General features: G+C 42.7%; 1 protein-coding gene across 1 annotated transcript in view; it reads right to left on the bottom strand.

Moving 5' to 3' along the window:
* The window catches only part of ctps1b (CTP synthase 1b), a 54,908-nt gene that overhangs the window by 23,564 nt on the left and 10,633 nt on the right, over positions 1 to 20,711 (bottom strand). Inside the window, exons 5-13 of the mRNA XM_068011707.1 lie at positions 19,759 to 19,875; positions 17,727 to 17,810; positions 16,131 to 16,211; positions 14,356 to 14,507; positions 9,350 to 9,482; positions 6,507 to 6,595; positions 5,017 to 5,111; positions 3,932 to 3,994; positions 1,417 to 1,460 (exon numbers count right to left, since the gene is read on the bottom strand). Of these exons, the coding sequence (XP_067867808.1) occupies positions 1,417 to 1,460; positions 3,932 to 3,994; positions 5,017 to 5,111; positions 6,507 to 6,595; positions 9,350 to 9,482; positions 14,356 to 14,507; positions 16,131 to 16,211; positions 17,727 to 17,810; positions 19,759 to 19,875 (858 nt within the window). The remainder of the gene's footprint in view (positions 1 to 1,416; positions 1,461 to 3,931; positions 3,995 to 5,016; positions 5,112 to 6,506; positions 6,596 to 9,349; positions 9,483 to 14,355; positions 14,508 to 16,130; positions 16,212 to 17,726; positions 17,811 to 19,758; positions 19,876 to 20,711) is intronic.

The following is a 20,711-nucleotide window of genomic DNA, read 5'->3' as shown; positions in this document are numbered from 1 at the left end:
TGCGGGGTGCGGGGGCGGCATACAGGGTCAAATAATCATCATCAATGTAGGGGATGGTCAGAAGGAATGAACTTTAAACTTTGTACGGGGGGGGGGTCATATTTCAAAGATAAGTGTTTTGGGGGTGGGGGGGGGGGGAAAAAGAGGGCAGATACTTAATTTAATTGTTATTGGGGGTGAAGGGGCGTTGCAATTTTATTCCATAGATTTTGGGGCGGGGGGGGGGGGGGGTGTCGCTTTAAAAATCTAAATTAGCCGGTAGGGCTAGCTGCCCTTTTAAAACGGCGCCACCACCTGCGCACAGGCAGCTGACACCATTGCTGGCGTCAGACAGCCCGCGGCCTTTCACATGATTGGGGGAGAGGGACAGGCTGATCCGACTATATAAATGAGCCACCATGCAGGAGATTGTGGCGGCTCTGCAGCTTGCGGGCTGCCATTATCTTGCCCGCCGCTGGGAATGGCGATGAACTCTTAAAATCTGGCCCATAGAATAGGATGTGTTCAAATCCCATAGAACTGATGAAATCAAGAGGTAACTGTGAAGAAATAACGTCCACATTGCAGTTATACCTTTGGACGTGTGCCTCAACAAGCCATTCACAGACCATGTGCACGTCGAATGGAATAGGAGGATAGTTTGACGGAGAAAAAACCTTCACAATGTGCACTGCCCCACTTGGTGTTTTGTGTGGTTTCGTCATCAAATCGCAGGAAGTTATTAGTGCACAAACTGTCACCTGATTGTTTAAAAAATACAAAATATCCAATTTAATGGATGGAGAGAAAGATAATTTATTATGGAGGGATGACTATGAAACCGAAAGCGCCACCTCGGATCCAGAGTGGGATCTTTATGATGATGCCATAGCCAAAGTGACCCAGAATGAATTGATGAACTGCTGAATTGCCGAAGGCAATGGATTTTTCAGGTTTTAAAACGCTTTGGATTGTGGTTAAAGATAGCTTTGTAGAATTAATTTATTAAATACACCATGCCACATTAATTTAATATGAATTACGAGTGGTTTTTTTTCACATTTCAAAATGGCAACCACCCACACCGGCAGATCATATTTTATACTCAGCATGTAAGTCAACCCAGTTTTTGCACTGATATTTAGAGGCTGCAAAGGTCGACTTATGCGGTGCGATCTACGGTAAATTCCATAGCAATGGGAGAGTGAAATGTCAACCAACGCAGGTTCAGCTACACATGAATGACCAGGCCAGGTGCAAAGGCAAGTGGACCTTCTGTCAAACAGCAATGCGACTAAAGATTCTATCACTATTCAAGAGGCAAACATAAAAAGACAGGCAAAACTGACATTCCTACTCATTTCAAAGCTTACCAGTTCAGCCTGAAATGTAGGAAGTGTTTAAGAAAAATTAACTTCGTGGACATTGCATACATACCACGGGGTGGCTTGTATTCGGATTGAATTCAGTAGAATTGGCATCTGTGAAAGCAAATACATGCAATAAAACGTACTGTATATAAAATACAAGTTTTATATATTTCTTACCCTGAATAAACCTAACCACAGGATCAACAATTACATAGTGAAACTGATTAGAGGAAAAAGGGCTGATATTTGGCAAGTATTTTATATACTCACTGCACTATTTTGAGAGCTCATTTTCCCTATTTAAAAAATGGAGCTGTTAAAAAATAAAATTCCGTGACAGGAAAAACAAGGCAATGAAAATTATCATTTTGAAAAATATTTGCCAGCTTTACCGAGTTGATTAAATGTGAACTGTACATTTTTCAAATTGTTAACATTAACAAGAGAATATAAATGACTACATTTTTTTTTAAAGAGTGGAAAATTACTTCTTGAAGTTTTAATCCAGAAACACACATGGAAGTCACCAGGGATAAAAAATCAATTGAGCCAAGCATTAAAAATCATGAAAAGGCGATGGCTGGATTTTGAAACTACTAACGTTCACCATCATTACTCCACAGAAACTGACAGCAACGTCTGGAGTCCACACATGTGCAGTTGAACACAAAATCCAGAAGTTGATTTGTGATTCTACACTTCCCCATAGGATGCACTGTTGAAGTTCCCCCAGACTGCAGTGAAGTAGAAATCACTGAACTGACTACAGCTTGACCTTTATTAGTCTCACTATAAAAATCCTTGAAAAAGTTACACCTTGTTGAATGAGGTATAACAGGGTTTTAAATAGTGTACTAAGTTCATAATTACAGCTGGCAAACCTCTCTGGTCCCGAAAACTAATTTTATATTTGTAGAATGCCAGATGTCTCCATTATAATAAAATCACATTTTTAAAATAATGTGTTTTTTCCCAAGTTTGTAATGTTTCAGTTGCGACTTTAATCCCATGTGCATGCCCCAATCATTTATTTTTTTCTCTATAAAATGTAATTCAAGTGAAAGATAATCAGTGCATTTTACTTCATGATTTGCTGTCTGTGAGAATAGTTTAATGTGATTGGCTGCTTATCCTGTTTGATGGCATCATTATTGCTGGACACCTGGAGATCCTATTGACTTGGTGCCATATTCAAACTAAAGGGAAATTCACACCACAGAGATCGCTAAATCATGGCGAGCAACTTTCTTTGAGGTCAGCAGCGAGCGTCACCACTAAGTGCAAAATCCGAGCCAATGGGTTGAATTTTACGAGTGCACTGCAGCTCGTGGCGGCGCACTCTGATGGCGGCCTGCACCCCGCGCGGATGAGCCGTCCTCAAGTCCCCGTCTTATTACGCGCGGGGGCTGATTTAAATATAGGGGGCAGAGCGGCTGTCCCCAACGTAGAGGAGGCTGCCACTGTGACCCCGGCGTCTGGCAACGGCACCATTTTTAAAGGACTTTAAGCCCTTAGATGAAATTTAAATTTTTAAAAGGTAAGTAATTCAGAATTTATATTTGACAATAAAGATATCAAGGCCCAATCCCAACCCCCCCAAAAGGCCATTTCAATGCCCAATATGACCAACACTTGCCTTTTTCCCTACCCGAACTCCACCCCACCCCCCCCCCACAACCTTCTAACATTTGGCTTCTAACCCCTTCCCACCACCCCCACAGCCAATAAAAATAGTCTTCCCCACCCCTCCAGCCCTGAAAATTTTATTCCTCCTCCCTCCCCACCAGGTTCTCGCCTCGGAACTCCATATGTTTCCGTACACCGCTGTTCGCCCTGCGCGCGCCTTTGGAACTCCGGCATGGAGTTCCGAAGGTGGGCGAAGAGCAAACAGCGGCCGTAAAATCGGCGTGGGAGGACCGCCACCTGCAAGTAAGTTTATTTTCATCTCATTAAGGCAGACGGTGGGGGGGGGGCCCACACCGAGGTCCCCCCGCTGCCGGTAATATGCGCCGGACACTTCCCAACGTTGTGGATCAAGGCGGGCCTCTCCCCGCAGAATTTTACCGCTCCCCCCCCCGCCCTCCCCCCAACACGACTCGCAGCCTTGAGGCACTTGCAAAATTCAGCCCAATATTTCGAAACTTGACTTATATCAAAATAATAGTCCAAGTCACAATTTAATACTAACTTAACTCCTCGACACTGCTCATGAATGGAGAATTTAAAAAGTATAAATTGTAATTGATTGGGCCCCAGGTGTTGCAACCTCTGCTTGTTGTGCTTGTTCATATATTTAGTTCCAGACCTGCACAGGGCCAGGCCTCCATTAAAACTTTAATCAGAATTTGACTTTTTGGATCCTTAGTTACTGCAACTTTCAAACATTTGGTCTTTTTTTTAAGCCTAAATTTTAAGTTTCTGCAATCAAGTGTAATCATGGTTTTCTTTGTTGACTGTTCCCCGCTAGTCATGTGACATGATTGGCATGGGGCCAATCAGCAAGCAATGCAACAGCACTAAAATCATACACTGGTATAAACGCTAAACATTTCAGCAAATAGATGGGATATGTTCATGCATACCTGACCAGTTAAGCACAGTCCGTGCAAATTCGACAACTGCTAGCTGCATTCCAAGGCACACACCTGAAGACAACAGACCACTTTGATTAATAATACAGCAAAAAGCTAGTGAGTCTGTAAGTCATTTACGAATTAAAAGTGCGGTAGGAGTGGATGTGGGGCGGTGGCTGAAATTGTTCTTTAAAATAGTGCGAGGTATACGTGGAGGATATTTCACAACACAGAACGAGATGTAGCGGTCTATAATTTACAACCCTTGAGCGAGACCTCGGATTAGAAACCATCCTCCTCTCAGCCCATTCTGCCACAGTGTAGTGGATAGTTTAACACACTCCCAGTACAAGCTGTGTTCACTCCATTCTTTCTTGAGCAGTTGATGCATTGCTGCTTTTCAGGAAAATGTGTCAAAACTTTAACTTGGAATAATGTGTGCAATAATTGGAACGACTTCAATATTTACTAAGATCTAATGTCCTGTGGTGGATCATTTCTATAACGATCTGAAATTAAACAAAAGGCAGACTTTAGTTTATCAGTCTAACTGCAGCAACAATGAAACCACAACATTTCCCTGTATAGAAAGTGCTGCATTTGTTTATTTAAGAGTGTGAACCTTTCGATTTAATGATCTAACGCTCAGTGAGATCAGGACGTTAGTAATCTACCCCACCACTTTCCAAGTATTACAATTAACTTGAGTGCCAGATCACAGAGTCACCCAATTTTTTTCTTGCTGTTAGGGTGTAATGGAGTTGTAGGAATAGTAGATATACTGGATAATTCAATAACAGCTTGGCTTTATATAGCACCTTTAACATAGTAAGCCATTCCAAGGTATTTCACAGGAGTGTTGTCAAACAAATTGACACCGATCCACAATATTAGGAATTTTAGGGCAGATGACCAAAAGCTTTGTCAAAGAGGTAGGTTTTGAGGAAAGAGAGGCGGAGAGATTTAGGGAGGGAATTCCAGAACTTAGGGCCTACGTAAATGAAGACATAGCCACCAACTGGGAACCGAGAATACAGACAGAGACCAGAAATAAGCGTGCATTGGAGACCAGTGAGTCAGATTTATCCTCTTACCCAAAAAAGGTTTCTTCTGTCTTCTGGCCCAAGAAATAGCAAGAATCTTTCCTTCCGTTCCTCGAATACCGAAACCACCAGGAACCAAAACTCCACTACAAGAAGAAACCATAGACAGCAAATGGCCACAACACCACAGCAACAAAGATGCATGCAAATACAGCAATTCTATTAGTTTACTTGCTAGACTGGATTCTTTAAAAACACCAGGGATTTTTAAATTGGTGATTGGTTCCAAATGCACCACCTGCTTAATAGGAGGAACAAAAAAAAAGAATTTTCCACTGTCTCCCTTCTCCAGCTTTGTTATCTTGTATTGGTCTACATTAATGACACCTAGCTTTGACCCATTGCCTTTTCAAAGCACAATATCTTCCTGGGTTTACTTACTTAGCTCTTTATTCTTGGAACAGAAATTTTACCCTGAAGACTTAATAACTTCAAATTTCAATTGAGGGGACATCTTATGAGTGGGAGACTTGTAATATGTCATTTCAATGCCTTTCAGTCTTCATTGCTCCATCAACTTTTCATATGCCAGTAATTTAATACGGATGTCCCAGAAAATAAAAACCAAAATAGTGGCGTTAGAAACAGGGGGCTGAATTTTATGAGGGCACCGCAAATCACGGGGGCATGCTTTGAAGTTGGCAATCTGCCCACGCTGGTCGCCCGTCACTGAGCCCCTGCGATACTTCGCGCAGGGGGCTCATTTAAATGGAGGGGGCAGAGCGGCTCGTAGAGGGGGTGCTGCTCCGTCCCCGGCAACGCCGTCTGGTGCCACCGCGCAGGCGCCATTTTTAAAGACTTCAAGCCGTGCAGGAACATTTTAAAGAGACAGTCATTGCACATTTATTAATAAACTAACTAATTAATAAACTAATTAAAAGCTGGAATCCCCTCTCCCACCCCCCACAATGTTTGTTTATGGGCCTATCCCAATCAAAATAAACTTAATTCCTCGCCCGACCTTTCCCCCCGGAACCTCGTTACCTTTGTCCTTCAACCCCATTCCACTATCTCCTCAGCCAATAGAAAGTGTTTTCGCTCCTCACCCGCAACCCCCCCAGTGTCACGCCTCAGTTCTCCGTAAGGAGATCCGAAGGCATGGGAGTGCCGGCCAGCAGCTGGAATACTGGTGTGGGACGGCCGTCGCTACTAGGTAAATGCTTATGCATTCATTTTAATTTAATTAGCATACGTAGATTAAGGCTCTGCTGCCGAGCGGCCGGGGGGGGGGGGGGATGCCACACCGAGACCTTGCCGCCACCAGTAAAATGTGGCGTGGCCTTCCCGGCAGAATTTTCCAGCCCCCCACCATAACCCCGAAGTCAGAGGGGTGGTAAAATTCAGCCCAAGGTGTGCAGATTGAAACAGCTAATTTGTATTTATTCACCTTATCGGAAATGTGCATGAAGAGCATTTTACTGGGATATTTGTGTGGTACATATGGGGAAAATCATGCAAAGAGAATTATTTTAAACACTTACTTGGCACTACATAGGTTCTGCCAGGCCTCATGGTACTTGACTGGCTCCTCCTGTTGTCTAGAAGGCTCCAAATCTGCAGAGTCAATATACTGAAGAAAGATGATACTCTTTTACTCACTTCGAGTCTTATGTGTTTTAAGAAAACAATCTTCATATATACTATACATATACTTCCTTTAATTTAGTATACAGTATTCACTACTCATGATATAATCTCCTCTACACTGAGGAGACCGAACACAGACTGGATGACGGCTTTGCAGAATACCTCCGTTCAATCCACATCTGTGATCCTGAGCTTCCGGCCGCCTGTCATTTTAATTCTCCACCTTGCTCCCAATCTGACCTTTCTGCCCTCGGCCTGCTGCAGTGTTCAACCGAAGCCTAAAATAAGCTCAAGGAACAGTACCTCATCTTTCAATTGGGCACTTAACAGCCTTCTGAACTCAACATGGAGTTCAACAATTTTAGATCATAAACTCTGTCCCCGTTTTGTTCCATTTTTCTTTGCTGGTTTTGTTTTGTTCTCTCGTTGCTCTTTTTCCTTTCTTTCGGATGGCAGCTGTTCATCATTCTGCCATTCACACCTCCTCTAGACACATCTTTTGTTTCTTTACTTGTCCCATTACCACTCCCTTTGGCCTTGCAACATTAACTCTTGTGTCATTTAATCTCTCCTGCACTCCACCCTATCACAGACCTTCCCTTTGTTCTTTTTCCCAACCTCCCTCCTTTCACTTGCTTAAAACTATTATATTTCCAACTTTTCCCAGTTCTAATGAAAGGTCATTTGCCTGAAACACTGGGCTGAATTTTCCCACCTATGGCAATACACTGGGAGGCAGGAGGGCCGGTGATAATGGTAGGGGAAGGCGGCAGGAGGCGAGCCCGACGTCCTCTCGCTGCCATGGCATATTGCCAGTGGCATGAACCTTCTTCTTTGGCCTCCTTGTCTTGGGAGACAATGGGTAAGTGCCTGGAGGTGGTCAGTGGTTTGTGAAGCAGTGCCTGCAGTGGCTATAAAGACCAATTCTAGAGTGACAGACTCTTCCACAGGTGCTGCAGATAAAATTGGTTGTCGGGGCTGTTCCACAGTTGGCTCTCCCCTTGCACTTCTGTCTTTTTTCCTGCCAACTAAGTCTCTTCGACTTGCCACTCTTTAGCCCCGCCTTTATGGCTGCCCGCCAGCTCTGGCGAACGCTGGCAACTGACTCCCACGACTTGTGATCAATGTCACAGGACTTCATGTCGCGTTTGCAGACGTCTTTAAAGCGGAGACATGGACGGCCGGTGGGTCTGATACCAGTGGCGAGCTCGCTGTACAATGTGTCCTTGGGGATCCTGCCATCTTCCATGCGGCTCACATGGCCAAGGCAAGAACCTCAGTGGCGAAAGCCACTTAGGGGCCCAATTAAGGGCCACTTCCTGCCCCTAACATAAGAACATAAGAAATAGGAGGAGTAGGCCATTCAGCCCCTCAAGCCTACTCTAACATTCAATAAGATCATGGCTGATCTGTCCCAGGCCTCAACTCCTCTTTCGGGTCTGCTCCGCAAACCCCTCAACTCCCCGAGATTTCAAAGATCTATCTACCTCCTCCTTAAATACTTTTAGTGACCTAGCCTCCACAACTCTGAGGTAGAGAATTCCAGAGATTCACCACCCTCTGAGATAAGAAATTCCTTTGTATCTCAGTTTTAAATGTGTGCCCCCTTATCTGTAACTGCGGGGATTTTGCCTACAGCTGGAGGACCCGCTGCCAGGTAAACCCTGGTGGCATCCCAGCAGGTTCCCGGGGTGGCCCTCCTTGATGGGTGCTGCATGGCCCATGGAGGGCCCCGCCCAGCGGCAATGGCCATCTCCGCGACTAATCCGCCACGAACCCCACCTCCCCAACCCGATCGCCAGGGCCTGCCAGCCTAGCTCTGGCTGTTCAAAACTAACGGGCCTGCTCTTCAAGGGCACCTTGGCATTGAGGTGCCCTCTCTCTTTCTCGAGTCGCAGCCTCAGCAGTAGTCATCACTAGTGGTGGCGCTGCTGAGCTGCCAGCCCTCTGATTGGGCCTCAGCTGGGCCGTGGCCCTGGTGGTGGCCTGCTAATTGGCCGCTGCCGGCAAAATGCCACCCTTATGTCCCGCTGCAGCGGAGTCGGTCCTGCTTTTGTCCCCGGCGGCGCAACCTAACTGCGCAAGGAGAAATTCAGTCCATTAACTATGTTTCTCTCTCCACAGATGCTGCCAACCCTGCTGAGTACTCCCAGCATTATCTGCTTTGATTTCAGATTTCCAGAAACCAGTGTTTTGCTTTCATATGTAGTATCCATGTTTTCCGCTTACTCAGGGGCTACAAAAAATAATCGAAAGGCAGATTTCCGCAAGCTGCTGCCAACTAGATTACTGAGACGCCTCAAGTTTTGTCCCCCTTTCCAATCCCACGCACACTGCATTGATAGGTCACAGAGATAGAAATCTCCAACGTTCTAATTTTAGACACCTTTACATCCCTCTTTTCTAATGTAATATATTAAATGGCTGTGTGCCATAAACCCTGAGGCAGTTCACGCCAAACAAGATTAACTTTTTTTGTCTGAAAAAAGTTGTGGCTCTTCTAAGTTTCACCTTAACACTAGCGTGAAGAACAACCAAGCACCCAGTAATGCAACATTTGAGAAAATATGATTTAGTTTTAAAAGATTTGAAGGGCATCTGTTTTTTTATCCATTCAGCTCGATTTGTTACTGATAAGAATTCGTGATAACTCATAATTTAAGAAGTATAATAATTCAGGTATCGCACAGCATAGTAATTTAAGAAATGCATCTTAGTAAAGAGTTACTTAGCTCACCTTGACTTCCAGTTTCTGATTAATAGCCAGAGCAGAATGTTCCAAAGCCTTGATGACAGAGGCATACGAGTCAGAGAGCTTGGTATATTTACCAACCAATGCAATGGAGCAAATTTCTAAGGTGCGATCATACCTGGTTTTAGTTTATGCAATTAGAAAGGAAGAGAATAGAACAGTTATCACAGAAATCGAAGAGCTGAATAAAATGTATAAGCTTTCCATTTTAATATGATTAAATAAATAACTCTTGTACTGGATCCTTTAAGAAAAGAGTTCAACTAATCACACACGGATTTTCACCATCAGACTAAAAGAGGAAAGGATTTGCATTTATATAGCACCTTTCACAACCTCCGGACCTCCCACAGCAGTTTACAGCCAATTAAATACTTTTGAAAGTGTAGTTCCTGCTGTAATATCAGGAATTGCAGCAGCTAATTTGCACGTGGCAAAGGCCACAAACAGCAATGAGATGACCAGATCATTTGTTTCAACGACATTGCTTGCGGGATAAATATTGGTCAAGAAATCAGGAGAACTCCTCTGCCATTATTTGAATAGCACCATGGGATCTTTTAATATATACCTGAGCGGGTAGGACGGGGCCTCCGTTTAATGTCTCATCTGAAAGACGAGACTTTCAAGAATGCAGCATTTCCTCAAGTATTAAACTGAAGTGTCAGCCTCGATTTGGAAAATTGGGAAACCAAATTCTCATATCTCTTTATTCAAATAAATATGTCCAAACAAAGCAAGTGATGAGAACATTGGCAGGAGTAGATTAAACCAGCAGCATTATTGATTCTGCAATAGAGGTAAATTAATTCACAAGTTTACTGAAGATTCCTGCCTGCAGCCTGCTTAAAGCCGGTCATCTCTCTCTCTCAACATTTTCCAGTTCTGATGGAAGGACTTGAAATGTTAACTTTGTTTCTCTCTCTGCAGATGCTGCCACATGTGCTGAGTATTTCATAACATAAGAAATAGGAGCAGAAGTAGGTCATAAGCTCCCTCGAACCTGCTCCGCCCCACCTCCTGCTAATCTAATGTAGAAATCCTTTCCTTGACACACTTTAGAGTCACAAGCCTATGATCCGACACAATTAAATCATTTTAATTCATAACCAAGAGATTTCCTTCAAAAAAAGCAAGCAAACTAAGGTACCACAAAGTTGCGCGACAGGAAATCCCATATCCTTAACAGACAGCGAGAAATGGAATTAAGGAGTTACTTTGCTTCAGACACTCATTCAATTTTTCCTTATCACCAGCGAGACAGAATAAGATCTGTCACTTTTTTTTTTATTATTTGTTTGTGGGATGTGGGTGTCCCAGGCTTGGCCAGCATTTAGAGCATAGATCAAAATACAGCACAGAAGGAGGCCATTCAGTCCATCATGTCTGCGCTGGCGGAATAAACTATCCACCCAAACTAATCCCACCTTCCAGCACCTGGTTCATAGCCCCGCAGGTTACAGCACCTCAGGTGCAGGTCCAGGTACCTTTTATAAGAATTGAGGGTTTCTGCCTCCACCATTGTTCCTGGCAGTGAACTCCTGACACTGGGCGGCACAGTGGCGCAGTGGTTAGCACTGCAGCCTCACAGCTCCAGCAACCCGGGTTCAATTCTGGGTACTGCCTGTGTGGAGTTTGCAAGTTCTCCCTGTGTCTGCGTGGGTTTTCTCCGGGTGCTCCGGTTTCCTCCCACAAGCCAAAAGACTTGCAGGTTGGTAGGTAAATTGGCCATTATAAATTGTCCCTAGTATAGGTAGGTGGTAGGGAAATATAGGGACAGGTGGGGATGTGGTAGGAATATGGGATTAGTGTAGGATTAGTATAAATGGGTGGTTGATGGTCAGCACAGACTCGGTGGGCCGAAGGGCCTGTTTCAGTGCTGTATCTCTAAACATAAACAAACTAAACAAACACCCACCACCCTCTGGGTGAAAAAGTTTCTTCTCATGTCCCCTCTAATCCTTCTACCAATCAGCTTAAATCTGTGTCTCCTGGTAACTGACCTCCCCGCCAGGGGGAACCTTTCTGTCCAATCTATCTAGGCTCCTCATAATGTTGTACACCTCAATCAAGTCACCCCTCAGCCTCCTCAATTCCAGGGAAAACAACCCCAACCTATCCAATTTTTCCTCATTGCTGCTGCAACCCTCAAGCCCCTGGCAACATTCTTGTAAATCTCCTCTGCACTCTCTCCAGAGCAATCATGTCCTTCCTGTAATGTGGTGATCAGAACTGCCGCAATACTCCAGCTGCAGCCTAACCAGCACGCTATACAGCTCCAGCATCACATCCCTGCTTTTGTACTCTACACCTTGGCCAATAAAGGAAAGCAATCCATATGCCTTCTTCACCACTCTCATTATGTATTGCTCATCCCTAATTGCCCTTGGACTGAGTGGCTTGTTCGGCCATTTTAGAGTCAACCACATTGCTGTGGGTCTGGAGTCACATGTAGGCCACACAAGGACAGCAGATTTCCTTCCCTAAAGGACATTAGTGAACCAGATGGGTTTTTGCAACAATCGATAAATGGTTTCATGGCCATCATTAGACTATCTTATAATTCCAGAATTTATTAATTGAATTTAAATTTCACCATCTACCATGGCCCCAAAGCATTAGCCTGGGCTCTGGATTACTAGTCCGGTGAAATTACAACTACGCCACTGTCTCCCCTCATGATTCAAATGATCACGTTTTTATGATGTATCTTACCATTCAAATTGAGCAAATCCAAAGTTAACAAATTTTAAACACTTTCCATTAACTGTGATCTAGAGGGTCTCATGCTGGCTTTCTGTGGCTGTGTGTTATTTGAGCAAATACACGCAATCCTGTCTTTAAGCTTCAAGCATTAATAATAATTCAGTGGCTTCAGTTAACTGCTCTCTAAAAGGCATTTCAGCTGGCTTTGTGCATGTGTGTCCCCAAAGAGGCAAATATACAGCAAACAGGATTTGTCAGGATCCTCAGCCTCTGCTTACATGAATTAATTGAAGACAGATTCCTATTGGGACAAAATTGGTTTAATTCCTTACACAACGTACACCATTGTGAGGGGCCATTATTTGTAATGATAATCCCATCAGCAGGGCAGAATAACCTGCTACGAAAAGACACTCTATCAAATTCACACCCGAGACATGAAAGACTTCTTTTGACATGAGATTGCTTCTCATGTTCAGTTCACACATACAAGTCATTGCAACAAGACAGAATTCCCCAAAGTGACTACATGAATATCAAAGCAATACATTTAAATAAGAAATTTTGGAAACATTGGATATGCTGATCTCAGAGAAGAATTTAGTCTACCAATGAAAGTACCATATTTCCACCGATTTAACTTTCTAATTTATAACTGAGCCCAATTATATGGTCTGTCAGTGCAGTGGTTTCTTTAGTCAACTGAAGAGATCAGGTGGGAAATTTGTTCTGTAATCCTGCAGCTGCATTATTAGCCCTAAGGAACACCCCATCCCACTAACCATACACACAAGATTAGGTTTCAGTTCACAAGAAAGCTTCTTACGAAGGCTGCCGTTGCAGAGAGCACAAATAATGAGAACACAGGAACAGGAGCAGGCCATGTAACCCCTCAAGCCTGTTCCGTCATTCAATGTGATCATGGCTGATCTGCGACCTAACTCCATAAACCTGCCTTTGCCCAAATCCCTCAATACAAATAGTCATTTGGTAGTACAGAACTTGAACACTGCTGAAAATAGAGACGCGTCGTTGAAGCTTTCTCTTGCACTCATCAGGACAATCCGCAAGAATACCAATGTAAGGGAAAACAACAACTTTATGAGAAGAAAGTATTGACTGGTTGGCAAATGAACTCTGATTGAAAGAGGCGTTGCACGGGGAATGCACCAGTTTATGGTGACTGACAGTTAACCGCCAAGCTTTGTTTGAAATGTAAACCAGGTAGCTTGACTTTGATTAGTCAAGGCATTGCCTGAGGAATGAACCAGCGAATGACTGTCACTTATTTTGTTTAGCTGAAACAGTCGCAATGTGCGTACATGTTCTTTCTGTCTGCAAAGAGCAGGGCCCTGTGTATTAATATATGTAGCTTCAACAACATGTCTCAATTTTCAGCAATCCCTCAATACCTTTGGTTAACAAAAATCTATCAATCCAGTTTAAAATTAACAATCAATTTAGCATCAATTGGCATTTGTGGAAGACAGTTTCAAACTTCAACCACCCTTTGTGTGGAGAAGTGTTTCCTAATTTCATTCTTGAAAACTCTAGCTCTAACTTTTAGACTATGCCCCCCAAGTCCTCGACTCCCCAACCAGCTGAAAGAGTTTCTCTCTATCTACCCTATCTGTTCCCCTTGAAAACTTGTATTGAATCACCCCTGAACCTTCTAAATTCCAGGGAATACAACCCTAGTTTGTTTAATCTCTCCTTGTAGCTTGACCCCTGGAGTCCAGGTAGCATTCTGGTAAAGCTATGTTGCCCTGCTCCAGGCCAATATATCCTTCCTAAGATGTGGTACATTTCACCAGTCCAAATTGTAATTATTCAGAATCCAGTTCTCCATCAGCAACAGCCCTCAAATACATAAAACACAAGAAATATAAAAAGATCAGAAGATACTAACAGTGAGACTCAATGTATTGATCCTAGGTCATCAAATAACAAAGGGCACTCTCTCTCCCTTAAGCCTTAAAAAGTACTAGCTATTGTACTGAATTCCCTTTGCAGATGAGGTACAGGTTAAATTTAATGTTTTCTTGAAGTCTGCTAATCATATATATGGTTAAAAGGCAAATTGATAAACCTCAGGCGTACCTAAGTATTGCAAAGATACCAAAAGGTGAAAAGTTTACACAATCATGCCCTGGATTCCTGCACTCAGCACACAAACTCAAATTACAAGCCCAGTCACTATCATGAGGAAATTATCCTAGGTTACCGTCAAAAATGAAAGTACCCATTTACAGTAAATGTTACAGGCAGAGAGAGAAATACTGTACCTATCCGCCATCTCTTTCCACTTGTTTAATAGTCTTCTAGGTTTAGCTTCAAACTGGAGGTTCAGTCTCTCCTTAAAATACCCCACCACCCCTTCTGCTTCAAGTAACAAGGGGACTCGGTAGAGGGAACAAACATCATAAACACAAATGACCTGCAATTAAATAGAGCTAGTTAAGCCATTTACAGAGCAACACTAGTGTAAGTATATACCAAGTCAATGCATCCCTAATTATTCTAGGAAATGACTGTAGAATGTCAAACCATAAGAGTTGGAAAAGTAATGGTAGAAAGACATTGAACAGAGAGTCAGCACCCCCTTGAGCTTTCAATACACTGCAAAAACATTTCAAAGCAGCCTTTTCAAAAAACATTATGGAAGTCAAGATTTTAAAAAGGAAATCTATATTTGTCTTCAAATTGATTATATTGAGAAAATAAAAAGGATACTTCAGGCACACTGTCTTGATAGATTTTTCTCTAAGTTGTTCTGTTAATTATTACATTCCTCCTCCTGTGAGTGGTTCACAGCCTCTGCCAATAATGTTCTGAAACTACCAACCAGGAGGTACATTATCTGAAGGTAGCTCAGGTGAATCACAGTTTGATTTCTTCCCTGGTGGGCCTTCACACTGCTACGTCTCCATCCACAGCTAAGATTCAACGAAACTTGATGCACAATGAAATTTCACATCCCATTACTAGGCTGTGTACCCCATTAGTTAGCATCACCTTTACTTCTCTACAGAGAGACTGTGAGCTAATACTTTCAAAGAAATAAAACAAAACAAAAATCTTAAGTACTTAGGCATCCTGATGGTGTCCTTTTTCCTCTGTGCAAAGTGTTCTGGAACATTTTTCTACATTAAAGATGCTTTATAGATGCAACTTATATATCTAGCATCTTTAATGTAGCAGAAGTTCTCAAGCAACTTCACAGGAATGTTATCAAACCAAATATACATGTTGCTACAGTTGTTGATTTTCAGGCGACTCTTAAACTAAACTGCCCTCTTTCTATTTTGACTTTTCTGTAGTATCACCAGTCTTAAATAATGGTTAAAGATATGCCTTTGCCTAATGGTGAATAATTGTAACATTGCTGTTGACCCAGGGCAAACATCAACATTACTTCTGTAGGTTGTCCCAAACAGATTCAACACTGGCTCTACAGAGAGAAAACAAACTCTTCTTTAACGAAATAAAATGTTGGCTGGCACCTTCATTTCCAAACACTTAAAAGACTAAACTGGCAGTATATATGTTGAATCATTAGAGAGCTTTGGCACTAGTGATCATGAAGAATGAACCAATTCTCTGTGCCCAGTTGGTGTGGAACATAAAGAGAGTCCAAATGGCTTGTCTCCCAATAGGACCCACCCCTTACTGTGCTTTGGCATCTTGCTCCAAATACCCACTACTTCTCCCTGCTTCCAGAGAGAAAGGAGAATGCACAAAGCTGCTTGAAGAATTAAGGTTTAATGACCCAGCCTCTAAACTACTCATAATAGTATCATTACTGCAACACAAGTCATTAAATTCATGGAAACACTCAGCAGGTCAGGCAGCATCTATGGAGTGAAAAACAAGAATTCACAGTTCAGGTTGATGAGTTTATCATCAGGAAAAAAATTCATCAACTTGAAACGTTTCTCACAGATGTTGCTGGACCTGCTGAGTACTTGCAGCATTTTTTGTCTTTATTTCAGATTTCCAGCACCTGCAGCATTCTGCGTTTGCTTTTTGTCGTTAAACTGGCGTCCGCTTGTAATTTTACCTGTTCAGGTCCTACATGGCAGAACATGGAGATTTTTTCTTTTACCGATTTCTCCATGGGAGTTGTACACCGGCAGACAATCTACAGAGACAGTAGATAGACAACAATAGAAACAGTTTATTAAGTGTCAAATACATATTCCTCAAACACAGTACTTACCAAAGGAGGATTATTGCTGCTCTCACTGATATATCTGTGGGGGTGGATGGCAAATCAATGGTCATCTACTGTCTTGTTGTTAATGCTAGTTAGGTGATGAAATGCCCAAAGACGCTCTTTTGAGCTTCCAGTAGATAAAATTTACCATGGAAAGGTCCCGTGCTATGATGAAGGGGAGATTGTTTGAGAATACCACTATGCAATCAAATTAGAAATGTGGACTATCGCTGCAGCACAGACATCCTTCAACTTAATAGGCACAAAGAAAACGCAAACACGTAAAAACAGCTAAATAGCACAAATCAGGTGTGGGATAGTTCAGTGTGGAAGAATAATGTAACTTAGATTATGAAAACATTACTTGAGGACTAATATTTTCTAAATCATTGTGATTTGGAGGTTATTTTTCTTTGCCTATCATGAAGAGAAAGGTTTCAACTCTCACTTCCCAGGACAACCCCCTGACTGAACCCCATTCTTACAAAATGAACATCAGCAACCCAGTTATAAAAAAAACACTCGTAATTTTGTTCTGGTAAATTTTTTGGGATGGTGTATCAGTAAAAAGGTCAAAAGGTCATGGAAATCATAGTGACAAATAATGACAAGTCAAACTTTGTACAGAACTACCTTTGCTTTGCTACAGTTCCAACTGCCGTTTCACTTCTTGGCATACCGCTCTCCCCCTCGGTTACTGTGTCTCTCTTTTACCTCCTTCATTTATCTGTTGGTGTGTCTACTCCCTTTCACATCCATAACTCTCAAACACACCTCATTCTTCTCTGTGCGCACTGTCTGTGTCCCCCTCCTTCAATTCTACATCCCTCTTTTCTTCAATTTGGTCTCATTCTCTACCCCCTCCATTTCTGCTTCTTTTTCACTTCCTGCTTTTCTCATTTTCCTCCCTCATGCCTTTTCACTCTACTTTCCTTACACGCAGTTTTTAACCTCTCTCCTGCTTCTTTATTTATTTATTTATAACACATCCATCACCTGGGATTTGCCAAACTAGCATGTTTCCACGTAGGAAGAAGTAGGGCATTGCCAATTGTTCTGCTGAAGGTGAGGGCTTTCTGTGACCAGCCTGCCCTCAGTGTTTTTTTTCCTGCTTAAAGTAGTAAAATCATAGGATCTATGACAAAGGTACACTCTTCATTGTGAGTCAGAGAACAGCTTATTTCTGTTCGTAACAAATCAAACACTGGGCTACAGATGATACAATACTGAACTTCAATAACTTTGAAAATGTTTAACGTTTCTTGATTATGAAGGTCATGAGGAAGAGTCAAGAAGTTAAGGAAATTTTCCAGCAATTGAACTAGTATTTCAAAAACTAAAGCTTGCAATTTTGCACCTGCCTATGACTCACCCTCTGCAGTGACTGGCTGCTGATTACATTAAGTAGACTGTTTATAGCAGGAATTTCTTTTCACTTACTAAATCTGGTGACAGTCCGAGTCCTCGAAGCTCCCGAACACTGTTTTGTGTTGGTTTTGTTTTTTGCTCGCCTGTTGTACTTGGCTGAAACAAATAGTCAAGTGGTTTGTGTGTGCAGTATGCTACCCAAAGCAAAGTCAAGAACATATATGCTAACTGAATAAGAATCTAGTATTGTTGGAAGTTGTAACATTTATTTTCACCTTTAACACTGAAAATAACCAGAGTGGACTGAGAAAGTTTTGCAACCCTTTTAACAAGTCATCACAATCAGATAACTATGGTTAACACTGCCCTTTGTGCTTCAAAGCACAAGAGAACAGCCACATCACTTCATTACACACATAGCGTATTAGAACAAATATTGCCCTCAGCCATTCAGATCCCCGACTATCGCTGGTTTCTGCAGAGTTCACTCAGGCAGGAGCGAGGGTGCGCCAACTGAAATCCCGAGTCCTCAGACTTGGAAGCAGCAGCAAAATTTCAGTTAGGCCTCCAGCACTTGATCAAAATTAACCCCCACATTAGAAGCAGTCATGGAGAGAAATAGCCGAATTGTGATATTCCCCATAGATGAGTAAAACACTGGCATCCACTACGTATGACTTATAATCGGTTCTGGTTCAGCATTACCACCTGTGGACCTTTGTCCCAGCATATCTGCCATCTTTAAGAGAGGACAAAATTCCTGGGCAGGAAAAAACCCAGTTGATCCATCAAGATGGCTGGAGAATCATGACTAGACACTTCCCAGCCTTATAATCTCCTGGGAGGGGAAAAAAAAACAGAAAAAAGCCCAGGGCCATTAAGGGAAATAACTCAGGAAAGGACACAAGGGGCAAAATTAATAGAATAAAAGTGCGAGTTGTATTTTGTTTCAGTTGAATTTCACAAATTACTTGCATTGGAGAAGCTCTGGTACGAATTAGTGGGAAGGCAGGATATGCAACGCCCAGCGTGCTTTTATGTACCTAATGGCCACAACCTGGATCAAAGAGGCATTGCCAGGAACCTGGAAGCAGATAGCCCACTCTCAGTCAGTCAGGGACAGTGTGCGGGAAGGAAAAAACAATTATAATTACACTGGAAAAATTAAAACTCCTTTTCCAGCACATCAAACATTTCCCAAAGGAAAACAGATTGGGACGGATTCTGCTGTAGAAATGACAGTAAAGTTATAAAACCAGTATCCTCTGGTAGTTACGTGCAAATCGGACAGCAATGTCCAGCAACCACACATGCATTGTTAAATGCGAAAATGTGGAATTTGCTTTCCAAGATGCACTGCTCCTCCAAAAGCTGCACGAAAAAGGCAGCTTGCTGTCTGGCTCCCCATTCAAATGTATCAAACAGCGTGAAGTTCCTGTACTGACATCATGGCTATGGGCTCAACTCACCACAAAAATTAGGGTGCGTCTATTCCAATCTAGGTACCCTTTTAGCACCGTGATAAGTCTTAATTATTGCCAAACAATTTTGCTGGTACTGAATATTAACTTTTACAAGTGTGGAGTCTCATTCCTTCAGCTTTAATTATGTTACTTAAACTCAATCTATGCACAGGAGTTTGAGGAAAAACATAAGTAATTATTTATTTCACATTGCCTCAACTTGTACAAATAAATTAAAACAACCCATCAATTTTGAGAAGTATCTCCCACCTTCAGTTTTGCTTTCTGTACCTGATTTGACATTGAATTCCATATTCTAACTTACAATTTCTTGTTCAGACTCTGCACTGCTCATTAATCTGATTGGTTAAGCATATCCACAGTTGCCCGCCCTGTTCACATAGCTTGCCGGTGGCCTTTAGAAGGCGCTGCGTTTTTTGGATGGTTGGCTAACAGCTAACAGTCTCTGGACAAATACAAGTCTAATGCCATTCAGAGCAAATTCCACCCCAGTAACAACATACAGGTTATCCAAAAACTCAAATAGCTGCAATTCTGTGCTCAGCAATACTGTGTTCTACCTGGAGAAACAGCCTGATGCAGCAAGCTTACTAATACAGGGTAACAATCAGAGAACTCACCTGAGGAACTAAACTGACATGAATATTACAGAAATTCTCTCTTTTGGCTTGAAACTGGAACTGCCGGAATGCTTCAATGAAAGGCATGCTTTCAATATCTCCTACCGTACCACCCAGCTAAGTACAGAGAAGAGGTGGTTAGGAGAGTCATATGTTCAAAAATTAAGAGGCACACATTTTAACCAAGTCACATCAGTTCCTAACCGAGTTAGGAACAGAACCACTATTTCTGTTATTTGCAAGCCTTTTTTATTTGTTTGCAAGAATTCCATCTGCAAGACCTCCCTTGGCTTCTCCGATCCCCATTCTCTGACCAGTAGGACACAGTCCTAGGCCTCTGCCAATTCTACCCTGCAAAGAGTAAGAAAGAGCAGCCTCTGAAGTCAACTCGGATATTTTCCTCTTTGCAGAAAAACGCCTGCAACCACCAACTTGGGCTGTACTTCTTTGGCCTCCTTGTCTCGAGAGACAATTGGTAAGCGCCTAGAGGTGGTCAGTGGATTGTGAAGCAGCACCTGGAGTGGCTATAAAGGCCAATTCTAGAGTGACAGATTCTCCCACAGGTACTGCAGATAAAATTGGTTGTCAGGACTGATACACAGTCAGCTCTCCCCTTGTGCTTCTGTCTTTTTTCCTGCCAACAGCTAAGTCTCTGTGACTTGCCATTCCTTAGCCCTGCCTTTATGGCTGTCCGCCAGCTCTGGCGATCACTGGCAACTAACTCCCACGACTTGTGATCAATGTCACTGGACTTCATGTCGCGTTTGCAGACGTCTTTAAAACAGAGACATGGACGGCCGGTGGGTCTGATACCAGCGGCGAGCTCGCTGTACAAAGCGTCCTTGGGGATCCTGCCATCTTCCAGGCGGCTCACGTGGCCAAGGCATCTCAAGCGCCACTGGCTCAGTAGGGTGTATATGCTGGAGATGTTGGCCGCCTCGAGGACTTCTGCT

This window comes from Heterodontus francisci, chromosome 31, assembly GCF_036365525.1.
Source record: "Heterodontus francisci isolate sHetFra1 chromosome 31, sHetFra1.hap1, whole genome shotgun sequence".
NCBI classification, from domain to species: domain Eukaryota; kingdom Metazoa; phylum Chordata; class Chondrichthyes; order Heterodontiformes; family Heterodontidae; genus Heterodontus; species Heterodontus francisci.
The sequence above is the reverse complement of the archived record's forward strand: the minus strand, read 5'-3'. Positions and strand labels throughout refer to the sequence as shown.